At 50.0% G+C, this 15,153-nt stretch overlaps 5 protein-coding genes across 5 annotated transcripts; 3 read left to right on the top strand and 2 right to left on the bottom strand.

Annotated features, from left to right (window-relative positions):
* Positions 1-156: 156 nt before the first annotated feature.
* On the bottom strand, positions 157-1,452 carry AFUA_8G05310 (2-hydroxy-palmitic acid dioxygenase MPO1). The gene is made up of 4 exons (XM_742240.2): positions 1,241-1,452; positions 1,162-1,185; positions 1,044-1,103; positions 157-987 (listed from the first exon to the last, which is right to left on the bottom strand). Exons 1-4 carry the CDS (start codon positions 1,271-1,273, stop codon positions 535-537), a joined length of 570 nt encoding a protein of 189 aa, XP_747333.1. The 5' UTR covers positions 1,274-1,452; the 3' UTR covers positions 157-534.
* Positions 1,453-1,658: 206 nt separating this feature from the next.
* AFUA_8G05300 (DNA-directed RNA polymerase II subunit RPB7) lies at positions 1,659-3,483 on the top strand. Its single transcript, XM_077805322.1, has 4 exons — positions 1,659-2,387; positions 2,445-2,525; positions 2,582-2,751; positions 2,821-3,483. The coding sequence occupies exons 1-4, from the start codon at positions 2,139-2,141 to the stop codon at positions 2,828-2,830; spliced, it is 510 nt and encodes a 169-aa protein (XP_077661449.1). The 5' UTR covers positions 1,659-2,138; the 3' UTR covers positions 2,831-3,483.
* Positions 3,484-3,586: 103 nt separating this feature from the next.
* On the top strand, positions 3,587-5,885 carry AFUA_8G05290 (uncharacterized protein; the record flags this gene model as incomplete). The annotated part of the gene is made up of 3 exons (XM_077805321.1): positions 3,587-4,049; positions 4,131-4,611; positions 4,680-5,885. The coding sequence occupies exons 2-3, from the start codon at positions 4,303-4,305 to the stop codon at positions 5,883-5,885; spliced, it is 1,515 nt and encodes a 504-aa protein (XP_077661448.1). The 5' UTR covers positions 3,587-4,049; positions 4,131-4,302.
* Positions 5,886-6,423: 538 nt separating this feature from the next.
* AFUA_8G05280 (putative RNA interference and gene silencing protein (Qde2)) lies at positions 6,424-9,914 on the bottom strand (the record flags this gene model as incomplete). Its single annotated transcript, XM_742237.2, has 4 exons — positions 9,460-9,914; positions 8,266-9,392; positions 7,960-8,204; positions 6,424-7,905 (listed from the first exon to the last, which is right to left on the bottom strand). The coding sequence occupies exons 1-4, from the start codon at positions 9,747-9,749 to the stop codon at positions 6,424-6,426; spliced, it is 3,144 nt and encodes a 1,047-aa protein (XP_747330.1). The 5' UTR covers positions 9,750-9,914.
* Positions 9,915-10,970: 1,056 nt separating this feature from the next.
* AFUA_8G05270 (uncharacterized protein) lies at positions 10,971-15,113 on the top strand. The gene is made up of 8 exons (XM_077805320.1): positions 10,971-11,272; positions 11,413-12,031; positions 12,097-12,511; positions 12,567-12,789; positions 12,851-12,882; positions 12,936-13,709; positions 13,765-14,469; positions 14,532-15,113. The coding sequence occupies exons 2-8, from the start codon at positions 11,910-11,912 to the stop codon at positions 14,847-14,849; spliced, it is 2,589 nt and encodes an 862-aa protein (XP_077661447.1). The 5' UTR covers positions 10,971-11,272; positions 11,413-11,909; the 3' UTR covers positions 14,850-15,113.
* The last annotated feature ends 40 nt before the right edge of the window (positions 15,114-15,153 follow it).

Genomic DNA, 15,153 nt, shown 5'->3' with positions numbered 1-15,153 from the left:
TTTAAAAAAATTCCTATCTTATAAAGCTTCGTATTGTCGATGAAATTGGCAATCCCTCTAGGCTTGGCCATCGGGACAGCTGGCAATTCTGTTTTTCGTTTTCTCGGATCTGCGGAAATTATGGGCTTAGTCATCCACATCTTTTCGTCACAGCAAGCAAACTCAAGGACACTACCAATGGTAACATCTAATCTACGAAGTAACTATGATGAAAACAAGCTTGTTGTGCTTTTTCCAAGAGTACTCTTGTATGATACTCTCCAGGCGGCCCATGCACAAGGTCAAACTGCTTCCATAGGGTAAACACATGTATCATTCGCTACCATAACGGATACATCATGAGCTGTACATAGTCGGGTCGAGTCTAATATGCAGTCGCAAATGCTTCCGAACGGTCTTACATTGTGACGTACCCGAGCTCTGATACAAAGAAGGATAAGACAACAGCTACGGCCATAAGCCACTTACCATGTCCACGCTGATACAGTCAAGCCATGCACACCAGTCGGGTCAAAAGCGAGCTATACCAGTAGACTATTTCGCGGCGCCACCCTTCTTGCTCCGGAAGGCAGCAATTTCCTTCTTCACGCTCTCCTCGTATCTAGCTCTCAGCTCAGGACGATATCCGAGGAAGAACAGAATCTCCAACCAGACGAAGAGAGGAGCAAGGAGCAAGGCTTGGACAAGGTTGTCAAGTAGTGCTGGAGCTCTACCTTCGAAGACGCCATGGCCGACGAACTGCAGTAACCACGAGACAACGTGAATTCCTGCGGCCCAGTAATTGACAGTTGTGCCGTAGGTGCTCAGCAGATAGTTAGCATAAGCTGCGCTAGCGATCAGGAGCGGAGCGATCAGTCCCCCGGCCACAGGTTCTAGGAGTATGTAAAAGGTGGCATATATAAAGGCTGCGATCGTGCCGAGATTGGCTGGAAGGTATTCAAAGCTTATAGCTTCAGGAAGGTTGAACAGGGCCGACGAATTCGAAGCCTGAGGTTCTAGGAGTCAGTGCTGTCGAGGTCAGCGTTCGGAACCAATGAACGTACCAAAGCTATACCTGTGAATAAGAGTATTGGTACACAGGTGATGTGAATGGCCAAATTCACCTGAGAACGAATAAGCTTAAACATCGATTACCGGAGATGGAGAGTGTGGCAAGCCTACCGGGTTATTGTGATAGGCACCATACTGTAGGTAGGTATAAGCACTAGTTCATCAAATCACTGAAGCTGAAGAGACTCACAAAAAGGAGTTGCTTCTCGAGGTTCAACGCCATTTTACGTTGGGTTGTGTTTTTCTCTGAGCCCGTCCAACCACTTTATTGAATCAAAGGAATAGCATGGAGAGACTTGTTTACCAGCTTCAAAGCGACGGGGTTGCTACGATCAGGCCAGCTACGTGGTGGAGAAATAAGACATTTTAAGTAGTGTTCTAAGTATGCTGTCTCAGGCAATTTATGGTGGGACGTCAGGTGCGAGGGGTCAGGCCGAGGATGCAACCAAGGTAATTAAGTTGTATCCAATTTGTCTAATAGTTACAGAAATTATGAGAGTAACTCGGTGCAATAATTTTACCGTACTGTAATGGGTGGGGTTCTTCTTGTTACCTTATTCTCAGGTATCGTACAGATCATACAGGTCAGGTGACTTCGTCCTTGGTATTGACCAGGCAGTCACTTCGAAAGATTACTTTTCGACGAATCTTCATAGCCCAGAGCTTCTGTGTCTGGCGTTCCCATCAGGAAGTTGACGATACTTGGAAATACCAGTCTGTTCTTGATGTCTCGGTTCTATACCCTCCATTAGCGTTTTTCAAGGCCCTCCTGCCAAACCAAAATTGCATATCACTGCCTCTTACCATGAGCGACTGATCTCACTATCGTTAACTGCCGCTTCCCAAGACATTCACGCCCCTCAATCTTGATCAACCGCAGTCGCTACGGCTCCTTGAATTCTCCTCGCGCCCGATCATACCGCTGCCTGCTCAACATCGCCAGTAACAAGCCCCCGGGACGTTAGTCGAAGCGCGGACGTGCATACCACTACATAAACGCTCAATTGGAGACTTGTATCGTATAGTACTGAGAAGGACTGTTGTCGTTGGAATAGTTACCTTGTGCGGCTTGAAAAGAGACTTGCGCCATGTTTTTCTTAAAGGAAGAGACCAAGGTGATATCACTGCACCCGTCGTACTTCGGGCCGAACATGCGGGAGTATTTAATCAATAGGCTTAACGAGGAAGAGGAAGGCCGGTGTACTGGTGATCATTTCGTCATTTGTGTCATGGACATGGTAGATATTGGGGAGGGGCGAGTCCTTCCAGGAAGCGGGCAAGCCGAATACACAATCAAATATCGTGCGATCATCTGGAAGCCTTTCAGGGGGGAGACGGTATGCTTGCACGAATATATATGCAATTGTCCTCTTAACTCTGACTTTGGTTTTCAGGTCGATGCAATCGTTACTTCCGTTAAGCCTACTGGCATTTTCACCTTGGCAGGGCCGCTATCCGTTTTCATTGCGCGAAAAGTATGTCGCCTATTCTTGATTTCAGGACGAAATGTTGATGCTAACCGGTTGGCAAGAACATTCCTTCAGATATTAAGTGGGAGCCAAATACAGTACCTCCTCAGTACACGGATCATGCCGACCAGGTCATCGAAAAGGGGACCAGTTTACGGCTCAAAATCCTCGGTGTCAAGCCTGACGTAGCTGCTATCAATGCTATTGGAACCATCAAAGAAGATTATCTTGGGTGAGTGATTATCTGTGTGGCCTAATTATAGGAGTATCGTCACTAATCATTGTTTCACTTTCTCTTTAGACCATTATAATGGCACCTCAAGGAGCCCAAAACTCGTCTTTCCCATTTGACAAACACTCGCGATAATATCAACACCCATATCACAATATTCCCATGAGGCATACTAGGATTTCGAGTACATGGACGATTGGATTTAGGGATCAGTCGTGTCAGGAAACATGCTCGTGAAGTGGACAATAAGATGCCTCAACCATCACCGCAGCCTGGGTACTCTTCGCCATTCAGGAAGTGGTTGCGTTCAGCTTATCCTTTTGAAGAAAGGCTCCGAAAAGCCATCGGTATGGTCTTCGCTTCGAAGACTGCACGATAGCGTATGACGAGAACATTGGAGTCTTTGGACTATTGAGTACACATCGAAGATCTGCTTCCAGAATGAGAGCCTCGAAGTATATCTCAAATCTTGTACTCAGTTGGGTAATCACCAAGCGGGAATAAAGATCATGGCTCCTATCATGGTAAACACTCTTTGTCCATTGACCAATGAGCGTTAGAGCCAAATATACAACCCTCGAGAGTCCCAATTCTATCCAGACTTAGGTGCAGGGCTTCCAATGCTCTTCATAACTGCGAGCACAACTGAGTAATTTGGCCATAAACACCAGCCAGGAGAGACGGAAGGCCCCGTAATTGCCGGAGAGACGATGCTTCAGTAGTGTGGCTTTGTAGCCGAAGTGGTGAAACACTGGTGCGGTCCTTCTTGGAAGTTGCAGCCGTGCGCGAGAAGTCTCCAACCCTCTGCTTGGCCGGGAAACACACTGTTTGATTGTCCAGATGCCGATGGAACCCTGATCTTGTCAGATTCATCTGTCCAGACTTCCAAGTCCACCGTACCTAGGCTATCCAGAGGTACTCCATAATAACAACAGAGCACTGGAGAGTATGACCCATCCCGTTATTTTTATTGCGATTGTCTTGTGACGATGCCACCCGGGCCATGATTTCCCTGCACAGTTTCACTCCTCTTAAGTTTTATTATTCACTTCTCAGACCGATAGCTAATAATAAAGCGGCTTCCTACGGACGCGTCGCATTTCCAGTGAATCAAATACTACTTGACTGCCAATAATTTTTGTCTCTATTGTAATTGTTGTCCTTTTACTCTCTAGTCTTCATACTTCTTGAGAGACACTGTTTCCCTTGTTCATTGGTGTTTGACTGACATATTCCGTTGGCGGTTCTCTGCCACATTCTCAAATACCAGAGTTCATTCCCTTCTACATAGCTCCAAGGTAACGACTTCTCCGTCTCCCGGGTTTCTATTATTGTTGTTGAATGCGCAAGTGAACCATTGATTGACAGAATCTGGGAAGGCTCAGGCCAAACTGTGGTTCGTGTCCTCCATCATAAACAGTTCCGCGTCCTGCCCACTGTTGCGAACGACTGCGATCCAATCATCTCTGGACGACCTCTTCTATACTTTTTATTCATCAATTCGTTTCCATCCTCCACACTCGTTTGAATCTCTAAATCTTATCTGGAATCATGTCTCTCAGGGACCTGTACCAAAGGTTCCTTGCCAATCCAAAGTCGGTTCCCTTGGCCGCCAATGCGTCCCTGATCTATATCACCACGGCCACCCAGTTCGACGGTGCCGATGCGATCGTCAGCCATCTGACGAAGCAAGAGACCGTCGTGAAGAAGAAAGCCGCAGATATAATTGACGCAATCGAGGGTTCAAATTCTCTATGCTTGGATGTAGAGGTTACGTTGGAGTTTGTGTCTGGAGGCGGGGCCTATCTCCCCTCTCTAGACGATAACTTCCTGGCCGACCGAGTCGCAGCTTTCCCCACGGTATGTTCTCAATTCCCGACGCTCCTTGCATTGTCCACTCAGCTAAACCTCCTGGTGTGCTTCAATAGGTCCACATCGTGCGCTTCGATTCGTGTAACCAAATTCAGAATATTAGAATATACTGGGACCAAGCTTCACTTTTGAAACAGGTCGACGTTATAGGCGCTCGCGGACGGGGCTGGCCCATTCGTGATGGAAAGGACCAGACACGTTTGATCAAAGCTGCCGTCGCTTCTACCCCCGCAAGTGAGGGTCCTGCAGAGCCTCAGCCCCCTCAAAAGGAAAACAGTGAAGATTTCCGCTCAAAGTCCGCCTCTCCTTCGAAGAGACATATCAAGGATCCCTACGCGGCAGAGTCTCTGGAAGAACTCTTGTCGCCTGGAAAGGACCGCGCTCAGCCGGTGCGTGCTCCTCGTGCTCCTGCATCCGCAAAGCCCCCTCCACGTGATTACAGCGAACTCTTTGTCGGCGACGACGAAAACGATGCACCGGAGCCTACGCCGTCTAAGTCCCGGGCCATTGCTCCCAAAGCGGGCGCAGGAAAGAACTATCACGCTTCTCGTATCTTTGAGGATGATGAAGCAGGGGCTAAGCAGCAAATCGCCTACAAGACAAACCCGAAACGCTTTGATCATTTTGAGCTCGGCGCCGATAACAGCGAACGCGAAGTGAAGTCGAAACCCGGTCGCCCCATGTCACGCCACGTCCCTCATTGGGATTTCGAGGATTTTGTAACACCAGAGAAGCCTAAACGCCAGCCCCGTCCCCAGGAAGCACGGCACTTTGGATGGAGCGATGACGAGGTTCAGCCAACTCCTCCCGTGAAACCTTTCGTAGTGCAGCCCAGACGCGATGCGGAAACGCATTTCGACCTCACGGATAATGACGACGAGCAGCACAAGTCCCGCATCATCAGCTCTTTCCAGAACAAGGGTCTTAATCTCTACAAGACTCACATGTACAATGAAGAAGAGTCTCCTGGAAAGAACGCGGCGGAAAAGGCGCCACTTGGCGTCGTCCCAAACGGCGGCAATCGGAAGAAGGACTTTGAGACTCACTGGAGCATAACCGGGTCCTCGCCCGCGGATGGCAAGGTCAGTCACGAGAACCAGAAGCCGATGGGGACAGATCGCTTGAAGGCCGTCAAGATGATGGAGCCTTCCTGGGAAGCGTACGATGAGTCTCCGCAGCCCAGCAAAACTGCACCTCCACCCCAGCGTCGTCCACTACGCCACGTTAATGAAAAGCACTGGGACTTCGGGGACGAGGAATAAACCACTCATACGATTCGGGAAGCCGGACTTCTCAGCGCGGCTTGTTCACCGGCTCGAACTCAAGCCCACGTGCGACAAATTGTCAAAGTCCAGTAACAGAAGTGATACCATGTCTCCATGAGTGAGCAATATGAGTTCGCAACATCGATTAACGGCTGATGCCTGAACGGATCCATGATTCTATTCCATTCTCAAGCTGTTCGTTCCGTTTCTCCGCCTGTGTACTCTACTTCCATTCTTCTCGGGCATTTTCTACTGTCCTTTTTTCCATTATTTTCTTTGCAGATTCTTGAATGTATTAAGCTAGTGCAGGTACGAGGACTGTGTATGAATTGCTTCACTGAATATAAAAAGTACCAAAAAGTGAACCCAAACGTCTAAAACTAGCAGATAAACCAAGGCTCTCAATCTGATTCGCTTCGGAATAACTAACTGGAAGACAATTAGGCGTGTAGCGAACAACAGAATGCAGTTGGAAAGTCCATTCGCTCCTTGAAACCTTACAATAGAGCAGACTACAGATAACTGCATCAACGCATCAGATGTAGAACATCGTATCGCGCACGTTCTCATGGATTTGAACATCGCTACCCTTCACAAGCCCACCACGTCCGATCCCCCCAATCTCACTCACAGACGGGGTAGCCGCCGGTGTTGGATCAAAGACACTGCTCAGGTAGCAGCGGGCTCGAGTGCAGACCAGGTCCGCGTAATAGGCAGGCGGACAGATACTCACAGCCCTGGTGGCACGGCCGAACAGATAGCACAGTCTGTGGGTGAGATCCTCGAGGATATCCGCCGCGTTCTGGAAGGGGGCGACGGGTTTCTGGTGGGCGAAGATCTCGTCCCAGACGGTAAAGTAGTGGGCAGGACGGGCGGTGCCCTTGATGGCGGTGTGAGCCTGGAGGTAGAAGTCCCAGTTGCGGGCCTCTGTGACGCCGCGGTCGACGACGGTGCCGTTCTTGGGGTTGGCGGAGCGGTCGGCGTCCTCGTCGCGGGTGGGGTAGAAGCGGGTGTGATGGCGTTTGCCGACGATGACGATGGAGATGCGCGGGAGGTTCTTCTTGGTGCTTGCGGCGGGGTAGGTCTCTACGCAGGCCTTCTTGAGCAGGGGCAGTTCCTGCTCGATGACGACGTCGTATTGGCCTTCGGAGACACCGTCGCGGTAGACGATGATGTTCTCTGGGAGGGCGTTCTTGTTGGCGCGCGCCCAGCGCTGCAGCCGGGCCTTGAGCATCTCGTCCAGGTTTGACACCATTTCCTGCCGGGAGGTCTGGATGCGGATGTCGGCGGGCCATTGGCTCAGCGATGAGTCGATTGAAGCGACCATGCCGGCGACGCTGGGGGCTTCGGCGGAGGAGCCGGGGGACGGGTGCGTGACGTCGATGCCAACGAGCATTGTTTTGCCCTCGGCGACGATGCCAAGTTCGCTCGCTTTGAGGATCTGATTGGCTCCGCCAAGCTTCAGGTTGAACTTGAGGCCGACGTTGGCGTAGTACTGGTCATTGGCGCCTCTCAGTTTCTCAGCGAGGACATTGACATTGCGCACGCCGCGACGTACGTCACAGATCTTCTTGATGCAGTTGTAGGCCTCTACGTCACTGCTGTAGAGAATGGTGAGGATGAGGGTGGGAGTATGACGACCCATTAGCTCGCCCACTGCTCTGTCAATCTCTCCCTCGTGGTCATTTCCAGTCAACCTGATCATCATTCCGGGCTTCGGGGCGGCAGCAGCGACACCAATCTCGTTCAGCTTGGCCGTGAAGGCCTGAAGAGAAGTGTTCAGTTGACCTGGGTTCTCAAAGCGAGGTATGCCCCTTTCGCTGTTAATATAGAGCCAAGTCCAAGAAGGCAGCTTTGTGGATGTGGAGAACTTGATTGACTTCATGTTCCAGCTGCCTCCCATGGTATCGATATGTCTTTGGTTCGACTTGGCGTCTTTGTAGTATACTCGCGGCGCAGGGAGAACGCGACCTGGAACAGTTACGAGCTGGAGATCTGGTTGGATGCCAAAACTCGCCTATTATGATCAATCAGTCAATGGTTAACGTGACACTGATTAAAGAACACATACAAGAGTAGGGTTAAGGGGATTCTTGAGGCCGAGGACAGCAGTGCCCTTGGAGACAATCGAATATGCGTTTGAAGCAGGACCTCGGACGGCGAAGCTCAGCATATTGCGCGTTTGCATCGGGGTAAGCTTGGATTTTGCTGGCTGTCCGGGTTCTACCAGACAAACTTCAACAGGCAAGTAGGATGGGTTCTCCCTGGTGCCAACGTTGACCACCGGCATGTTGGAATCCAGAGACTTGTTGTACTCTGCCAGTCTGATCAGTGCCGTTCCTCTTCAATAGCTGTTTCTCAGTCTAGGGGAACTTACCTTGCAAGAAAAAATCCGAGACGGTGATGTACCGGCCGGCTGGCGCTGGGCCAGCTTTCGCAGGCTTCTTGCCTTTCTTGCCCTTGGAGTTTCCAGGCTCGCTCTTCTGCCCAGGCGCATCGAGGAAGAACTGAACGTCATTTGGGCCAGCCCCATGTCTTGCGACTTTGGGGGGATGAGGAAGCGACGCACCATCAGCCCGAGTTGCGAGCCCGGCAATGGTCTTGATTCTTGGTACTACTTGTCCCTTTTTATTCTTCCTGACGATATGGGTTGCCTGAATGCGCAGCTTCTTTAGGAAAGCCTCCAGTTTGTAAATATCGCGACTGTTACTACGTTGGTACTCGTTGATCACATTTGCCAACGGGCCTTCCTGGTAACAGGCGGCGTATTTAATCTGGACATTGATCAAGATACGAGCCGTTGCAGCCCGAACGCTCACAAAAAAGCCCCGTAAGACCTCAAGGCCTGCACCGAGATCGTATCTCTCTGCTGCATTTGGATGGATTGCAAAGTGCTTATTTGCACCAACGGATACAACGGACCTGTCCGCCTTCGGATGATGGCCCATGACGATGTTCATCGCCTGCATGACCTCTGCCTTGGACTCGAACATGGCGGAGGCATTTGCCGAGGTCAAATAGTCAAGGAGATCGCCGGGGTTCAGTCTACCGGTGAACTGGCAGTTGACACGGTAAACCTTAGGCTGCTCGGGGTAGTCATCTTCGTGCTCGTCACGGTAACGGACGTCGTACTGCCCTTGACTGGGAAGCTCAACCCTAGAGACAAGGGTGGATTTGTAGTCCGTGGCAATACTGTTCTGGTATTGCAAGAGATGCTCGTCCAGTAAGAGCCGGATGATTTGTCGGGCTTTCCTTCCAGTAGGCTTGGCTCTAGCTGAGTCGGCGACGATATCGACATTGTAGCGGAACAATTCCTTTCCCACAGACTTCAACTCGAAGTAATTGGCGTAGAGCGTCACCGGAGAGCCCTGAGTTCCATAACCTGGACGCTCTGGGTAACGAGCCTGGCTGACATTTTTCTGTCGCTTTGTTATCAGAGTTTTGGCTATGGCGGCCTCAGTCTGCTCGACTCTAGGGCTAGGAGCAACAACCAGGTCACCTTGACTATCAAGGACAATCAATCAACCAATACGCCGTTAAAAACACAAAGAAAGGATTGATAGCCACATACGAGAATATCCTGGGCCCTTGGTCGCCGCGGCCACCTCTGAAGCCCCCGCCTCTACCCCCTCTACCTCCGGAGTCCCCTCTGCCGCTGCCTCTGAATTCGCCCCCTCCACGACCTCTTGAGTCTTCTCTATAAGACCCGCCTCTTGGCACGCTTGGACGGAATGGAAGCTCCATAGTGCCTCCTCGGCCGCCTCCACGTCCACTAGCGCCGCGGTCTCCACCGCGTGCCCATCCACGGTCGCCTCCTCTACCGCGTCGAGGTTGGGAATCCCCAGCACCTCTTGATGACATGGTAGAATTGAGTCTAATGAGGAAGTTCACCAGGTTCACAGAGTATGTAAGAGAATGAAAGTATGAGAAAGAATGGTCTAAGGAAGATTGGGTTAAGCGCTGGGGGGATTTTCGAGCTATCTCCAGCTCCCCCCACTTGACTACACTTTATATAGTGAATGACAGGCGGTTACTACAGCATTATGCAACCAGCGAGAAAGAGACTGAGTTGGCAAAGGGATTGCACATCCCCCATGGCAATTTAGCCCAATCGAAACCCGGAGGATGTGCCACAAAATCTAGGAAGGTGGTAATGGCAGAGGTATCATTGTTGGCTGGACCATTACCTTGCCTTGTACCTAGCTTGGGAGATGATCGACAGTACACAAAAGAGAGTGAGAGATTGTCTTGCTTCATGTCGGTACAATGTCTGAAGATTACTCCAGTGGTTGCGCAATAGAATAGAATTCATCTACTGAACAGGTGGAAAGAATGGATAGAATGATGTCTGTTTCTCAGTTATTCTGGTCCCCCTTGAACATAGCATCATGGTATTGCTCTTTGATGCATCTGTCTGTGCCTTATGAGGATATGTAAGGAGTAGGTACACAGTAGATCCTCCCGTTGACTTTTTTTGATGGAAAGAGACATGAATCCCTCAGTACATCTGCTAAAATTCTAAAATGCACTACTATCTACTCCATAATTACGGATTAGGGATTGCAAAACTGCAGAGGATCTTCCTGTTGTCAAGCATCGATGCAGAGCACACTGAGACCATCACCAACTTAACAAGCCTTTTTTGGGCAGACACTCTCCTACTTCACCAGTTGATCGGTAGCTTAGCGCTGACTAAATCACTAACACAGCAAGTGGAAATGGCAGAATACAGTGCTAGTTAACTTGGTGGCTGTTCGATGACTCAATCCAATTTGGAGCTAGGAGGTACCTTGGGATATATCCACCTAGTGTTGGCCGACCGACAAATCAAATTCCTTACTTCTACGAAACAAGCAGTAGAGGATAGCCATGCTACTTAGTCTAGTCTAGATTCTGGATGGTCTCTCCCATACTCCATACACTTTGCTGAAAAGTCTTGTCTTGGGTCCGCGTAACCAAGTAGCTGCCTGGAGCCCTGTCTCTTGTCTGACTGCTCGTATTCCACTTGGAAAACGACCCTTATCAATATTCGGTTAAGCTCACTGGACATAGTACCATTTCTGACAGTTGTATGACCTTCTTCCTTGTGAAGTTAGGCGATAATAAGGATCATTCATTACTATTATCAGGTATGAAGAACTTTGTAGAAGCCTCCCATAGTAGGAACCTCGTCTTAGGCCTCAGGCAGCAAAACGTGGTGATAACGGAGATAATATGTGGGAAATCTTGAATCTCATCATTTACGTTCTACCATAGTTGATCGTCCTTTCATTATTCACTTCTCAACCGTGTCCTTAATTCTCGTTCTCCAGAACTGGCGCATCCTATTGAGCGAACGTCCTTCTCTTCCGCGGGTCGCCATATCGCAGAAGAATGAAGGATAGGTCCGTCGCCCCCCCCCCCTCCCCTGTTTCGACATCACTCGATAGCCCTCGACCGCTTGCGCCCGTCCGTTCATCCATCCACACTATCGTTTCCCTTCCTTCGGTCGCCTTCTACGATTCTTATTATTAACACACACTAGCTCAAGCACTCCATATCTGTGATGTTTGCGCATGCTGTCAACAGCAGAAAAGCACCGTCGCATAAATCACCATCGAGCTCGACTTGAGGGAACGCCGCCGCAACTTATCAACCCCACTAAAGCTTAAGCAATTCAGGCTCATTATTCGCTGCTGAATCGTCCGCGGAAACGCAATCAGAAACTAAGCATTATTGAACTTGCGCTTTCTTCTCAGTATCTCAAGGATAAAATCTGCCCACGGCGAAGAAATCGCGTCGTTCACACCTCTGGTCAGGTACCTGTTAAATCGACCGCGCAGACACCGACGAACAATTTCCACCTGGATTGGAATAACCCGGTCTCAGATAAGCACTTGGTGGCACGTTTCGCTCGCTCGGGACCTCGCTGTTGCGCCGTGCTCATTTGGATTCCCGATCGTGAAGTGAAGCTGGTTAGCCTACGTGCGAATACGTATCCACAAATCTAGCACAACCGTTCACCAAGGTCTCATCTCCGAAATGTCGCCCACTCCACCATCCACCTCCTCGAGCATTGGTGCCGTTTCGCCGGATGGGCAATTTAGGGTCATTCGAAAGCGAAACAGGGTGCCACTTTCTTGCGGCCCCTGCCGGCACAGAAAGTGAGTATTCGCCCTTTCCCTTTATCTGAAGAAGAGCATACTTCTAACACCAGATCATATATCAGACTGAAATGTAACCGCGCCCACCCATGCGAGAACTGCGTAAAGCGAGGCGACGCATCTTCCTGTACCTATGCTCAAGCAAGTGTACGAAGAAAGAATGCAACACAGAACTCGGCGTCAAGTTCCCCCGACGATATGCAGAACAGAATAGACAGACTCGAGAGCTTGGTACTGTCCCTGATGACCAACGGATCACAGTCCGCAGGTCCAGCAGCGGCAATGGCAGCAATTTCCGGAACGAGCAGTAGTGGCGGCTCCCTCAATCAAACCCACGACATCGACCTGGACGAGGAGACTTCAAATGCTCCGGAGGAGAGCGATACGGAGCAAGTTACAAAGTCATTTGGTATCATGAAAGTCGACAACAATAAATCATATTATATCAGCGATGCGCACTGGGCTTCCCTGCTCAACGATGTGAGTCAGCACTTGACCATGCGCTTAATGAGTTATCTTTATTTACACTTCACAGATCGCCGAAGTCCGTAATTACTTCCAAACGTGCAAGAAGCAGTACGAGGAGCAAGCCGAAAAATTTAATACATCCAAGCTGCCGAGCGATGTCCCGGGCTCCACGCTGCTCCTTGGGGCCATGAAGCCTGCGAGCCGCGCAGAGATTATGTCTTCCTTTCCCTCGAGATATACATCAGATATGCTTATTGCTCGCTATTTCAATAGCTATGATCCAGCGACTCGTGAGTACCGACAGAACTAGAGAACGTGCATGCAAATGCATCGATGACTAACTATGAACAGATATTCTTCATGGTCCGACGTTTCAAGCTCAGGTAAGCATAATTTTTCTCCTACAGATTGTTAATCCTTCTAACCTTCTCCGCAGTATAACAAACATTGGGAAGATCCTTCGCAATCCTGCATTGTCTGGGTGGGTATGCTGTTCGCCATGATGCGACTTGCTATGCTGTCATATAACCATGAAGGAGATGAGCCACCCGAGTTTCGAGGGAAATCCCTGGATATGGCTGGAAGTTTTCGAAATCTGGTCGCTCAATGTCTGACTCTGGCCGATTATACCAAACCTTATCCCTACTTAATCGAGACATTCATCTTCCATCTTCATGGCGACTTTCGCCAAACGAAGGAAGCAGATATTTCGGTGTGGGTGCTCGTCGGTGTCGTCGCAAGGCTAGCGATGAGAATGGGATACCACCGGGACTCGAAAGTTTTCCCCAACATTACCCCCTTTCAAGGGGAGATGCGCCGACGCGTATGGACTTTCGTGCGGCAGTCGGACTTGCTCTTTTCATTTCAGGTTGGGCTTCCCAGCATGATTCGCACTGTGGATAGTGATACGGAGCTCCCGCGGAATCTATATGATGATGATTTCGACGAAAACTGCAAGGAACTTCCTCCCTCACGACCGGCGAATGAACCGACCCCTATCTCTTACCTCATTGCCAAAGCACGTCTGGCGTACGTATTTGGTCGCGTTACCGAGCTCACCTCGAGTGTGCAAAGTGAATCGTACGACAAGGTGATGGAGTTGGATGCTGAGCTTCGCCGAGCCCGGGACCTGATTCCGGAGCATCTTGTCATTCGTCCTTTTGAGGAGTGTCAGTTGGACCCGTCCAATCTGATTATGTCGCGCTTTGGTGTACGTCAATCACTTGCCAGTCATAAGCGCGAGTTGTAGTACTGATCGTTGGCAGATCATGAGTGTCTATCATAAAGCACAGTGTGTTCTCCACCGGCCTTATATAGTTCTAGCACGTGGAAATCCCCGGTTCGCCTACTCACGCAAGACTTGCATCGATTCAGCCATGGAGCTGTTGCGGTTTCAGTCAATGCTACACACAGAGACAAGGCCAACGGGACGTCTGCGTACAAAACAGAACCGCATAAATTCCCTCAGCTCTACCGATTACTTGCTGGCTGCATCTATTGTCTGCTTCGACCTGTATCATGGGCTCAAAATCCAAGCTGGTGGAAGAGAGTCCAGCGACACCTTTGCGTGGGGCAGGGAGCGACGACAGGAAATGATCATTGCATTACAGCGCTCTCGAGAGATCTGGGAGGAACTGCGTGAGGAGTCGCTTGAAGCTTGGAAAGCCGCTGGCATCCTCGGCGTGATGCTTGCCAAACTAAATTTAGGGTTTCCAGACAGCAATGCCACAGCACCGGCCTTCGAACCTCAGGACGAGAAGCAAAGTGCCGCGATGACCTTGGGATTATTGAGCAGTGGAATCAACGCTGCAAACTCAGGATCCCCAGCATTCAATGAAACTGGTTTCAAAGTGTCAGAAACGCCATCTGCCCCGGGCGCATTTGGGTCCACGGCAGAGGTACCCGGAGCTCTGTCCCCGTTCAGCACGATGTTCGGACAAATGCCTGATATGCAGCTGAACTTGGATTGGGTACGCTTGCCCCTTTTTTCATCCCTTTGACACCACTGGGCATTACTAACACCGGCGAACAGGATTCTTGGGACACTTATATTCAGAGTTCGAATCTCGACATACCTAACCAATGGTGGCCAACGTTCGATGGACAGCAGCAGCAACCATCACCACAACCATCGCTTCACCCATCGTTACAAGCTCAGGGGTCCTTGTCATCTACGCAATTATCTTCCATGCAGCAAGGCAACACTGTAGATAATATGCGGTCGTTGCCTCGATTTTCTAATGTCTTCTCTTCAGACCCGGTGAAGTACGAGGGCCTGGGTATTAACGGGCCTTACGACAACAACTCTCCTCAAAAAAGCAGTAACGCTTCAGGCGAGGGTACCTTATAAGTACTCATGTCGATAGCAAAAGCGCATTGTTTGAACGTTCACTTGTCCAGTTATTCACCTCTTTCCAGCAATATTACCTTTTCCAACCTGGTGTATGGGCTTGGAGGTGTGGCGTTTCCTCAAGGACTCAATTGACCCACTTGTTAGGGATGTCTGGGAATTGTACAAATCCGGAAGACTGTATATACCCTGTTTCTCCACTCGATTCCCACAACTGAATGTGCAATACTGCCGCAGTAAATGACACTAGCTTGGTTTCATTTTACTTATTTGCGCGAGACACAAGCTGTTGGAATGCGCCATT

This window comes from Aspergillus fumigatus, chromosome 8, assembly GCF_000002655.1.
Source record: "Aspergillus fumigatus Af293 chromosome 8, whole genome shotgun sequence".
Taxonomy (NCBI): domain Eukaryota; kingdom Fungi; phylum Ascomycota; class Eurotiomycetes; order Eurotiales; family Aspergillaceae; genus Aspergillus; species Aspergillus fumigatus.
The sequence above is the reverse complement of the archived record's forward strand: the minus strand, read 5'-3'. Positions and strand labels throughout refer to the sequence as shown.